Consider the following 12,607-nt stretch of genomic DNA (forward strand, 5'->3'; position numbering starts at 1 on the left):
TATACTGAGAGATTAGTCAGGAGTGGACACTGAGTTTCACTGAGCAAACTCTTTTTAATTTATTTGTTAATAGTTAATTTGTGTATATATGGTGTGTGTGTGTGTGTGTGTGTGTGTGTGTGTGTGTGTGTGTGTGTGTGTGTGCATGTGTGAATATGGGCACTGTGGGGTTAGAGGACAACCTCAGGCATTGGTCCTCACCTTCCACCCTATTTGAGACAGGGTCCTTTTCCTGTTCTCTGCTGTCCAGGCTAGCTGGCCCATGACCCTCCAGGGACTCTCCTGTCTCCATCTCCCATTTGCTGTAGGACTGCTGGGATTACAGATACACACAGTAGGCTCTGGGGATTGAACTCAGGTCCCCAGGTCCTGCTGAGCCATCACCCAGTTCTCCCTAGTGGATGCTTCCTTAATATACTACCGCCGATATCATCCCTTTCCTCTGTTGATACAGTAAGTTATACTTACAGGGTTTTCAAATGTAAACCATTCTGAATTTTAATTTACTTTATCCAGACTGTATTGCAAAATACTTCACCTCTCAGACTGGCAAAAATTTGAGATTTTGGGGCCTGGAACGATGGTTCAATAATGAAGAACACTGGCCGCTCCCCTGGGGGCTTCCCATTGGACTCCCAGCACCTACACTGTGGGTCACAACCCTCCACAACTCCAGTTTCAGGGAATCAGACGCCCTCTTCTGGTCTCTGTGGGTACTGGGCATGCACATGGTGCACATACATACATGCAGGCAAAATACCCATGAAAAATGAAAAAAAGAAATTCCTTGTATATTATATGTGCTGTATTGTTCTGACGTTGCTTCTCTTGACTGTGGATATTGGGTCTTTTGATGTAGTAGTTTTTTTTTTTTTTTTTTTTTTTTTTTAAAGATTTATTTATTTATTATGCATACAGTGCTCTGTCTGCATGTGTCCCTGCAGGTCAGAAGAGGGCACCAGATCTCATTACAGATGGTTGTGAGCCACCATGTGGACCATGGTGGACCATGTGAGCCACCATGTGGACCTATGGAAGAGCAATCAGTGCTCTTAACCTCTGAGCCATCTCTCCAGCCCCTGATGTGGAGTAGTTTTAATTTTGATTCCTTTAGTCATATCAACTTGTACCAATTATGTTAGCTTTCTTCACAAAGAATCCTCTCCTTCACCGGGTGGTGGTGGTACATGCCTTTAATCCCAGCACATGGGAGGCAGAGCCAGGTGGATCTCCATAAGTTCGAGGCCAGCCTAGTCTATAGAGCGAGATCCAGGACAGTCATGACTACACAGAGAAACCCTGTCTTGAAAAACTGGAAAAAAAAAGAAAAAGAATCCCCTCTTTCTGATGTTGATTTAGGACATCTTTGCCACACACCAAGTTTTCCTGTATATGTGGATCTGCTTTGGAGTTCTAGTTTTTTACCTACTGTTCCATTTGTCTAGTTTTAGGCTATTGCCACACTATTTTATGTTCTTTATTTTAATTAGTTAAATTGTTGTAAATTTATGGTATTTGTTGTAGTATGTTGTAATATATAATACAAAATATGTTGTAAAATATAGAAACAAGTCTCATGTGGACTGAGCTGGCCTGGGACTCACTATGTAGCCAAGGATGACCTTGAGTTTATGATCCCCATGCTGCCTTGTCCCAAGTGTTGACATTACAGTGTGTCAGATTATTTTAAATTCTGACTCTCAGGAATGCATTTCCATACATGGTGTAAAAATAGTTGTTACTCTTTTAGGACTTTAAAACATAATTTACTCCATTTTTAATATTTTTATTTATTTTTTGAGACGTTTATACCATGTATTTTGATATATTCTTTCCCCTTTCCCAACTCCTCTCCGCTGCCACCAAAAACATGGAGTCTGATTTGTGTCGGCCGCTGCTCCCGAGCACGAGGCCTGCCTTTAAGTGTGGGTGACATACTCGATGTCACTCCATGCTACCCTCCAGCAGCCACTGATTCTTGGCTGGGGGGTGCTGTGGGACGGTCTGTATGTCAAATTGCTCTCATTGGTCAATAAATAAAACACTGGTTGGCCAGTGGCCAGGCAGGAAGTAGGTGGGACAAGGAGAGAGGAGAATTCTGGGAAGTGGAAGGCTGACAGAGAGAGACACTGCAGCCACCACCAGGAGATGCAGCATGTGAAGACGCTGGGAAGCCACCAGCCACGTGGCAAGGTATAGATTTATAAAAATGGGTTAATTTAAGATAAAAGAACAGTTAGCAAGAAGCCTGCCACGGCCATACAGTTTATAAGTGATATAAGCGTCTGAGTGATTATTTTATATGTGGATTGTGGGACTGCGGGGCTTGGGGAACCTGGAGAGAAGCCCTCCAGCAACAAATGGCGCCCAACGGCTCGAGTTTCCACCTGAAACCTGAGAATATTTAATAACCAATTCTAAACAGAGCCAAAACCAGGTTCCTGCTTCTTGTCTCATATGAGCAGCTAGACGCTGCAAAACGCGGGTTTGAACACTGGCGGGTTCCTGGCGTGTGCGTTTGACCGGCAGTATGGCGGGAATGAGGGGTCTAAGACGCCAGAGGCACATTATGCTGTGTAGTAGATTTAGTCTTTACTAGTATTTAAAAAAAAAAAAAAGATTTCTGGGCTACATGCTGCTTTGATAAAAGCTTAGACCCACTATTTCTGAGACTTGATGACTCCCAGAGCTGGCAGAAAACGTACCACTGCCATGTTGGGAAGCTGAAGTGGGCGGAGCCAGCAGCCACAGCGCTGTTTCAGGCTTAGAAGGATGCAGTTTAAAGCAATAGGCTCACAAAAAGACTGATTCAGATAACATCGTTTACAATGTGTGTAAAATATACGTAGGCTTGAAATAGACAAAAAAATTAATGTAAAAAGCCACGTAAAGATGAATATTACACAGACAATCTGGATTGTGTTGTCTTTGGGATTTTTAACTGCAAAAAAACATTTGATCAAAAAAGATGTTGAATTAAACCAATATGTATATTTTAAAGGTAACTTGACTTCAAAATTTGGATTTAAGGATATGTTGCTTTGGAAAAGAGGTTCTGCTTTTGTTTCCACAGAAAGCCAGAGGCTATGGATTTGTTCCATATTAAGATACATCAGGTTTGACCAGCCAAGACCACCTGAAAGGTCTCCGATGACACCATGGCCCAGATGATCCAACATCCAGAACGGTTTCAAGGCAACTGGCTCTCACAATACAGCCTCACGGACTACTCCATGATCCTAAAATTTTCTTTGTGTCCCCATAAGATACAGCGCCCCCCTCCAGCAGGAAGTAGTAAGAGAAGCTACGCCCAAATTCCCAAATATACCAAGCTGACTTTGGAGATGTGTAAAACTTAAAACCTTCCTTTTAAAAAAAAAAAGAAAGGGGAAGTGCTGTGGGACGGTCTGTATGTCAAATTGCTCTCATTGGTCAATAAATAAAACACTGGTTGGCCAGTGGCCAGGCAGGAAGTAGGTGGGACAAGGAGAGAGGAGAATTCTGGGAAGTGGAAGGCTGACAGAGAGAGACACTGCAGCCACCGCCAGGAGATGCAGCATGTGAAGACGCTGGGAAGCCACCAGCCACGTGGCAAGGTATAGATTTATAAAAATGGGTTAATTTAAGATAAAAGAACAGTTAGCAAGAAGCCTGCCACGGCCATACAGTTTATAAGTGATATAAGCGTCTGAGTGATTATTTTATATGTGGATTGTGGGACTGCGGGGCTTGGGGAACCTGGAGAGAAGCCCTCCAGCAACAGGGGGGGGACTCTGTCCTCCCTCACTCCCCCTTCTCCATTCTGGGATTTTGGATTTTAGACTCTTCTCCATGATTCCTTGGGATTTGCTCTTTGTGAGTGCCGAATGCTAACTGCGTCACCAGAGTTTCTCATCTACTCCATCAGGTCAGACGGAAACTCTTCATGTAAGGTCTTTGGTGGCTTTAGTAAGAAGGGCACAGCATCCATGAGTTTATTTTGGAAAACTCTCGTCTTTATGGTGTAGACAGTTTCCATGTACATACAATTTTTTATTTATTTATGTTATTATCTCTGTAGCTTTAATTTTTTTCCATAGAAACTTATACATTTTAGTTTTCTCTTTATTTCAGAATTTTATTGCTATTGTGAATATGATTTTTTTTTTCAGTTTTCTTCCCCTTCATCTCTCTGGGTGTTTACATGCTTCTGTCTTTAAATCTTTTAGAATTATATCAGAAGTCAGGCCACAAGGAGAGAGCCTTACTCATTAGGGGAAGGAAAGGTTCTGTAAAGACTCTGAAAGGAGTCTTCCCTTTGAGCAGGGTCTCATACAGGCAAGGAGTGAGCTGTGTAGTTGTTGGATGGGAAGGGGACAGGCAGAAGCTTTGTGGTGAGGCCCAAAGGCTGGAAATAATCCTATTTCTTGGAGCTGGGAACAGGCATGTTGAGTTGGATTCACTGTCTCGGCAAGATAGAGCCATGATCTAAGATAACTACTACACCCAGGAATAAATTGTTAGGTTACAGTTGGTGCTCATTAAACAAAAATCTTTAGCCGGGCAGTGGTGGCACACACCTTTAATCCCAGCACTTGGGAGGCAGAGGCAGGGGGATCTCTGTGAATTTGAGGCTAGCCTGGTCTAAAAAGTGAGTTCAGGGAAGGTGCAAAGCTACACAGAGAAACCCTGTCTCGAATAAAAACAAAACAAAACAAAACAAAAAACTTTACCACGTGTATGACTTTTTTTCTCTTGCTGTGATAAAACACTCTGACCAAGGGCAACTTAAGGAAGTAAAGGTTTATTTCAGATTCCAAGTCATAGTCTATCATCGAAGGAAGTCATAGCAAGAGCTTAGGCAGAAACTTGAAGCAGAAACCATGAAGAAATGCTGGTTGATGGCTTTCTCCAAGGCTTATGCTTAGCTAGTTTTCTTGTACAGCCCAGGACCACCTGCCTAGGGAATGGTGCCACCCACAGTGGTTTCCTATAGCAATGATCAGTCAACACAATCTCCACAGCATGCCACAGGCGATCTGATCTGGGCAGTCCATCCATTGAGTTTCCCTTCTTAGGGACTCTAGTCTGTCAAGTTGACAGTTAAAGCTAACTAGGACACTGGATAATTGCAAATTGTTTCCAGAAACATGCAATGTTTTAAATCAGATATGGAACTCTTAACAAATACTAAATACACACTGGGCCAGCATCAAAGAGTTGGTCATACGGTTACTCTTCTTAGCTGATGTGTTGAGAGCAGACAGCAACACAACAAAAATACTTTATATGTTTGGAAATTTGACAACGGATTAAAAAATCATTGATAAACTTACAAACTCACCCATATTGAAAAAGAAGTGAAGCTGAAAAGCTGACTGTGAACTCTGTGGTGTAGAGCTGCAGTTGTCCTTGCTAAGGCTGACATGGGATGCTTCCGAGTCAAACAAACCTAAAGAAAAATCAAAGGAAATAGTAAGTCCTCATGGAAATTGATGGACTGGGGGATGCAAAGAGCTCACTGATGAAGAGAAGTGAAGTGTTGAACTAACAAGGTCACTCAGAAGAGGAGGGGAGATGCTCAGTGCTCAAAGTGCTTTTCCATAAGAAGAGGGCCAGAGTTCGAATCCCCAGAACCCTTGTTAATGGTGGGTGAGTGTGGAGGCCCACCTGTAGTCCAGTCTTGAACGGCAGAGGCAGGGGATCCCAGAGCAAGCTGGAGGGCAATACTAGCTATCACCTGCAAGTTCTGGGTTTGATTGAGTGAGCCTGCCTCAGCGAATAAGGTGGGGAAGTGTGGAGGATGAGTCCTGACATCACCCTTGGACCTCTATATGTGTGTGTGCATGCATACACACATAAAACTATGCATACACACACACACACACACACACACACACACACACACACACACGAATACACTCATGCATGCCGCACACACATGAAAAAGCAAAAATGATTTCTCAGATATATGATATAATCTCTAAGTGAGTTTATAAGTTTACATGTGTCTCAGGTTTTATAAAACATTAAGAAAATACTGCAGGTAACATTGTGTCTATGACATTAAACTAAAAAGTAATAATGCCCAACTGTAGTGTATAAATTCCTTTCTCTTAACTGTGTAATGTCTATTACCATGTGTGTGCCTGGGGCCTGTAGAAGTCAGAGGAGGGCATCAGATCTCCTGGAACTGGAGTTACAGATGGTTGTGAGGTGCCGTGGGTGCTGGGGATTGAACCTGGGTCCTCTAGAGTGAAGAGCCATTCCTCCAGCCCTTCACTGTCTTTACACATAAATATCCTCCTGGGACAAGTGTTCAGAGGTTTATGGTGGTTCACTGTGAAGCAAGATTCTCAGAGGTCATTATTTTTGTTCATCCAGGTTTTCTAGGCTCCAGTACAGGTTTTTTGATGTTCTGTTGTCATGGTGTGATTTGCTGTACAAAGCTATGGTGTGCTTCTGTGTTACCTGTACTTTACATATGATAATGTGATAGGTGTGCACCGTCATGCCTGGCTTAACACCTTTCTTTGAGACAGAAACACAGGGCAACTTCTGGAGGTCTCTACTATGGTTTCTTGGGATCGAACACAAGGTCATCAGACTTGCTTGCCGAGGGTTTCACCTGCTGAGCAATCTTACTGCACAATTACTGGTTTTGTTTGTTTTGTTTGATTTTAGTTCAAGACTGGGTCTCTCATATCCCAGGCCGTGTGTGTGTGTGTGTGTGTGTGTGTGTGTGTGTGTGTGTGTGTGTGTGAGACCTTGAGTGTGCTGAGACCCGGCATGTTTCCAGTGTCCAGCACAGGTCCACTACCTGTGTGTATCTTTGTCAACTCTTGATGAAGTCATCTGAGCTCCTGTATGCTGTGTTAGTACTATTAGTATTTCTGTGTTAGTGTCTCCTTCCAGCCCTGCGAATCTCAAGTGCAGCCATGCTTCTGCTTCCCAGCGCCACAGGTCTGTTTTGCTTATTTTGTGACCCTGTCAAAGGCAGCATTTTCTCTGTGCCTCTGGTTTCTTTTGTTCAGGGTTGTGCTTTGAGAGCCATATGTTGATCTAGCTGATGGTTTTTTGTTTTGTTTTGTTTGTTTGTTTTTTAGAGAGGCTTCTTAGTGTAGCTCTGGATGTTCTGGAACTCACTCTGTACACCAGGCTGGCCTCGAACTCATAGAGATCTGCCTGCCACCTCCTCCTGAATGCTGAGATTAAAGGCGTGCACCACCACCCAGCAAGATGTTCTTTTCATTGCTATATTTTATTAATTGTATGAAGGGCTGGAAAGATGGATCAGTCTGTATAGTGCCTGCTTTGCAAGCACGAGGATCAATTCCCAGAATATAGATTAAAAAAAGCCTGGCATGATGGGGCATGCTTGTAATTCCAGGGCTGGGGAGGCAGAGACAGGCAGATCCTTGGGGCTCATCGGTAGGCAGCCTAGCCTACTTCATGAGTTCTAGATTAGAAAGAAACCCTGTCTCAAATATAAATAAATGAAGAAAGGAAGGAAGGAAGGAAGGAAGGAAGGAAGGAAGGAAGGAAGGAAGGAAGGAAGGAAGGAAGGAAGGAAGGAAGGAAAAAATAGATGAACAGCCCTTGAGGACAACACCTGAGGGTGTCTTCAGGCCTCCACGTGCTTGTACACAAGCACCCACGTACACATGCACATCACCACACACACACACACACACACACACACACACACACACACACACACACACACACACACACACGTGTTATTAAACGCCCTCACCAGAGCTCTGTATCTTTGTTCCACAAAGCAATGTCTTAAGTTGACTTGAAGCCAAAGGGCCCTCCCTGACCCGCTGTTTTTTGTCTCTTCCCACCCCCTCATCGATGGGTTCCAGTGAGATGAGTCAGAAAATGGCCAAGGAGGGCCCCAGGCTCTCCAAGAACCAGAAGTTCTCGGAACACTTCAGCATCCACTGTTGCCCACCCTTCACCTTCCTCAACTCCAAGCGTGAGATCGTGGACCGCAAGTACAGCATCTGCAAGAGCGGCTGCTTCTACCAGAAGAAGGAGGAGGATTGGATCTGCTGCGCCTGCCAGAAGACCAGGTGAGCGCGGGCTCCGGGCCAGGTCTGCGCCACGTTCCCCTGTGACTGTCAGCTCTCGGTTAGGAAGGCAGGAGGGCGAGCAGAGGGCGGGCGGGCGGGGCTTTCCTGCTGTCTCCAGCTCCTGCCAGCATCCCTTAAGCAACCGCGCAGAGCCCGGGCTGCAGCCTCCAGCTTCTTTTGGCCCTCTCTGCACCAGCCGCCGTGCCACGTCCCCTCAGAGGCCCAAGCACCAGCCAGCTGCGTCCCCCGTGGTGGTCAGAGCGCCGCCAGCCAAGCCAAAGTCCCCTCCGAGGCCAGCCAAGCCAAGGTCCCCTTCGAGGACTGAGCGCCAGCCGCGTCCCCGCCCAGAGGTCCGACCACCACCAGCCAAGCAGAAGCCCCCTCAGAAGTCCAAGCAACCAGCACGCAGCAGCCCCCTCAGAGGGCCAGGCGCCAGCCGCGGGGGGTCTCCCACCAGAGCTCCTAGGTTCTGGTAACACCATCTCTTGCCTCTTGTCCCCCCTAGCCTAAGGTCAGTAGCGGCTCTTTGCAAGTACTAACATGGGGGATCTCTCCACAGTACCAAGCCTGTGTAATCCACTCCCTTCATTAAAACCCCTCTGTTGGAAACACCTGGCGTGGCTTCTGTTTTCCTCCCAGATGTTAGTGTCCACACTTCAGAAGGCTGCGTCTGTGCCATCCCACAGGACTGCAGGCCACTCACTCACCGGCTCCTTCTGTTGACCACAGTGGCAGGCTGACATATGAGCCTGCCCTTCTCCTTACTGTGCCTCAGAGAGGAGGAGAGGTGATGCCCAGGAGCCACATCTGTGCATGTGTGAAAGGAGAGGTCCCTCTCACCTCCTGACACGTCCCGTCATATATTAGCCTTGGTGGCAGTGCCATCCATTTGTTCACTCGGCCAGTCACTCAGCAAATTGTACTGCCTGTCTGTAAGGTTTTATATGCTGTACCGGGGAGAGGAATGTAATTTGTGACTTCTGAGTACCCTCAATTTTGCTGTAGACCTAAAACTGTACCAAAAAATAAAGTCTGGAGAGAAGAAGAGAGAAGGAGGAGGAAGAGGGTTGTGACAGCCAGGCATGGCAGCCAACCTATAATCCAACCACATGGGGCTCTAAAGCAGGAGGATCTTAGTGGGTTTACAGAGTAAGTGCTGGGCTAGCCAGGTGTGAGACCCTGTCTCAAAAAGAAGACAAAAAGCTGGTCCACCTGAGGCAGAGCAGATGGACAGATGCCTCTGGACATCCTCCAGTTTGCCCACTCACAAGTTTCTGTTAAGCCTCAGACTCCCATGACCAGCTGGGACATCTCTGTTTGAGATGAGCCATGTACATCCTGAGTATGGCAGTATTGGAGTGTTTACGCTGTACACCATGACCAGCTAGTCTCTCCAGAGCCCAGCTCAGGGTTTGGCTGATGTTAGTGACTGAGACCAAATGATGTACCTCACAGTCTGACACAGCTCAAGGTGAAGGACTTCAGCATCAGGTTTGAGTCCACGTTTTTAGACAAACTTGCGACCAGTGCTTGTCTGGGGCCACATACTTGTAATCAATTTATTAAATGTTGCTTATCTTTTTGAATGTGGTTCATTCCTATCAAAGTAGGGACGTGTCAACCTGGTCAGAATTTTACAACAGAGTTCATATACTCTACACATATGTGCACACATTTACATTTAAGTCCGTGGTATCAGTTACTGTTTTCATTGCTGTGATAACTGGGGAAGCGACGTTAAGAAGGTTCATTTTGAGTCACAGTTTGAAGGGACACAGTCCATTGTGTGTCAAGGTATGGTGTCAAGAGCCTGAGGTGGCCGGTCACATTACATCATCAGCCAGGAAGCAGAGAGAGATGAATGCTGGTACTCAGCTTAATTTCCCCTTCATATTCAGTCCCAGGGCCCCAGCCCATGAGCTGGTGCCCCCCACAATCAGGCTGAGCCTTCTCATTTAAACCTCTGTGGGAACGCCTCCCTAGACGCAGAGGGGCATTTCCTCGGCTACTCTTGAATCCAGGCAAGTTGACAGCGAAGCTCAGCCATCACAAGTTGTAAATGTTTTTGTTTCTGGTCCAGGAGTGGAACATACTGTCACTGCTATTGTGTTGCAAAATGCTTACAACGAGTGGCCAGAAAACCAAAAATTATTATGCCTAGAAACAGGAGGACTTAAAAAAATATATCTTTCCTAGGCTCAATCCAGAAAAAATATTGTGTCCATTTTGACCAGAGACTACAAGGTTTGAGAAACCAGAGAGAGGGCTTCTAAAGCTGCATTTCTGAGGAGAAAAATAAAGTCACAAGTTTTCACTCAGGGCTCAGGGGTTAAATGCCTGTCTTGCTCTTGAAGGACCTGAGTTCAGTTCCCCACATCCCACATGGGGGCTCAAAACTGTAACTTCAGTTCCACTGCCCTCTGCTGGCATCTGTGGGAACTGCATGAATGTGGTACACACACACACACACACACACACACACACACACACACACACACACACACACCAAATTAAAATAAATACATCCTTTAGAAAGGTCCATGAAGTCACAGTTGTATTAAAGACTGTATAGGAAGTACACACCACTTACCAGTTTGTGAAACTTTCTTTTTCTCTTTGTAAATCAGATTGAAAAGGAGGAGCAGGTCAACCCCAAGAAAAAAGTGACAAGGAAGGGATTTCCTGTGAATGGACAGCCTCCGCCTGTGGACGTACCACTTCACAACCCATCCGCCCTCAGACAAGTTACCTGGCCTCAAGTATGATGCAGGATCAGACACCTGCTGATGTGACAGCTACAGATGCCCTCAGTCCTCACGGTGTGGGAGCCTCAGGGCAGCCTGCCTGGAGGTGAGGAGGGGCCTCTTTGTACCACACTCCAGTCACTGAGTCCTGAAAGGACCCCTTGGGCTCCAGAGCTCAGGAAAGGGGTCTTTTGGTTTCATCTGCAATCCTTTTCTCTCTGGCAGTGCACGGGCCTCCAGGGACTTTGGCAAAGGTCTGCAGAGCGAATCCACACATATTCCCCCTCCTTCTTTCTGTCTCCTCTAACCCTGCATCTGGTGGCTGAACCTGGCTCTTGATCCTTAAACCTTTCTCTTCCTAATTCTCTGCCTGGGCTCCTCTTCTTCCCATGCCATTTGCTCTCTGTTTAGAGATCCTCCTTTCTCAGTAGCTAGAGCCAGAGTGGACACTGGTGAAGGTCTGTGTGAGGTTCAGAGTAAGATACTAATTGTTGTATGATCCTTAAGTGCTGAGATGTTCCGAGACAAAAGGAGCTGTGTTTAATTCCCATGTCAGATGTAGCTAACTTGTACAAGAAACAGAACAGATTAGGAGCAGCAGCCTCTGTCCCCTCTGCAGGCCCGTCTCCAGCCTCACACAGGGCTTTGTGAGCACCAACTCCTTTCCCTGTGTGGGTGAGAAGAACCCTTTAAAGCACTGCTTTTGAAATCTCGCCACCTGCACAGTTAGCGCTCACCTGCATAGTTCTGTGTCTTCTACATGGCTCTGTCACCTGTACAGTTAGCGCTCACCTGGATAGTTCTGTGTCTTCTACATGGCTCTGTCACCTGTACAGATCCACCAGCACAGCTCCAACTGCTTTCAAATCTTAAAACTTGGAAAGGTCATATGGCTTCAGCCCTGTTGTCTCATCCCCCTCCCTCCTGTGAGGGATTCTGGACCTGGTTAGATGTCCCTAGGCACTTGTGTAGGTCTAGAAAGAGAGCTGGGAAAGTTTCTGTTTCCCAATCAAAATTCTCCCAACTCCCGGGGAGAGAGGAGGCCTGATGCCCTAGGGCTTTCCCTGGCTGGCCCTCCATATCAATGTCTGTGGTAAAGAGAGGTCAAGAGAATGGGAAAGGAACTTGACCTTCTGGAAAGGAGAGTAAAGTACATGTGTGCTGGGGAGTAGAGAGCTAGAAATCCAAGACTTCTTCCGGAGTACGAGGCCATTCCTGGATGAGGCCATTCCTGGATGAGGCCATTCCTGGATGAGGCCATTCCTGGATGAGGGCCTCTGATGAGGGCCTCTGGCAGTTAACTTTCCATCTCTTTGCTCTGGTTTGTCCCCAAGTCTGTAGCCTCAGACTTTGGGGAAGGAATGATCCTGAGTGTGGGTTCTTGTTCTGGATCTTTAACCCCATTCCGCTTGCTTGGACCTCATGTCTGCACTTGCTGTGAGGACAGAGACTGGGGCAGGTGGAAGAGCCTCAGATTGCCTTGGACTCTTGTGGACAGGTGCGTGCGTGCGTGCGTGCGTGCGTGCGTGCGTGCGTGCGTGTGTGTGTGTGTGTGTGTGTGTGTGTGTGTGTGTTGGGATTAGCTTGGGGATAACATTTCCCAGCTCTCCTTTTCTTGCCCAAGTGTAAATACTAGAGGACCCCTCCTAGTCCCAAGTTAGTTCTTGTCTCCCTGAAGACCTCAGCCACAGAAGCTCATCATGGAAGGTCCACACTGGTACACACACCGCTTCAGAGCCCCAGCCTAAACTCAGGGTTCTATTACGTTCCCATCACAGGCCATGTAGGCGCTCCAATTGGGCC

At 46.5% G+C, this 12,607-nt stretch overlaps 1 protein-coding gene across 3 annotated transcripts in view; it reads left to right on the forward strand.

The window, feature by feature from the left end:
- Mobp (myelin associated oligodendrocyte basic protein) overlaps positions 1–12,607 on the forward strand; it is a 33,536-nt gene that overhangs the window by 12,575 nt on the left and 8,354 nt on the right. The window contains exons 3-5 of one of the 3 annotated variants that reach the window (XM_076577375.1): positions 7,851–8,060; positions 8,257–8,532; positions 10,688–10,910. In XM_076577375.1, the coding sequence (XP_076433490.1) occupies positions 7,855–8,060; positions 8,257–8,532; position 10,688 (483 nt within the window). In that variant the 5' untranslated portion in view covers positions 7,851–7,854 and the 3' untranslated portion in view covers positions 10,689–10,910. Of the gene's footprint in view, positions 1–7,850; positions 8,061–8,256; positions 8,572–10,687; positions 10,911–12,607 lie in introns of all 3 variants that reach the window. The other 2 variants (XM_042282006.2, XM_042282008.2) reach the window with 2 other exon arrangements.

The sequence above is a fragment of the Peromyscus maniculatus genome, chromosome 7, assembly GCF_049852395.1.
Source record: "Peromyscus maniculatus bairdii isolate BWxNUB_F1_BW_parent chromosome 7, HU_Pman_BW_mat_3.1, whole genome shotgun sequence".
NCBI lineage: Eukaryota > Metazoa > Chordata > Mammalia > Rodentia > Cricetidae > Peromyscus > Peromyscus maniculatus.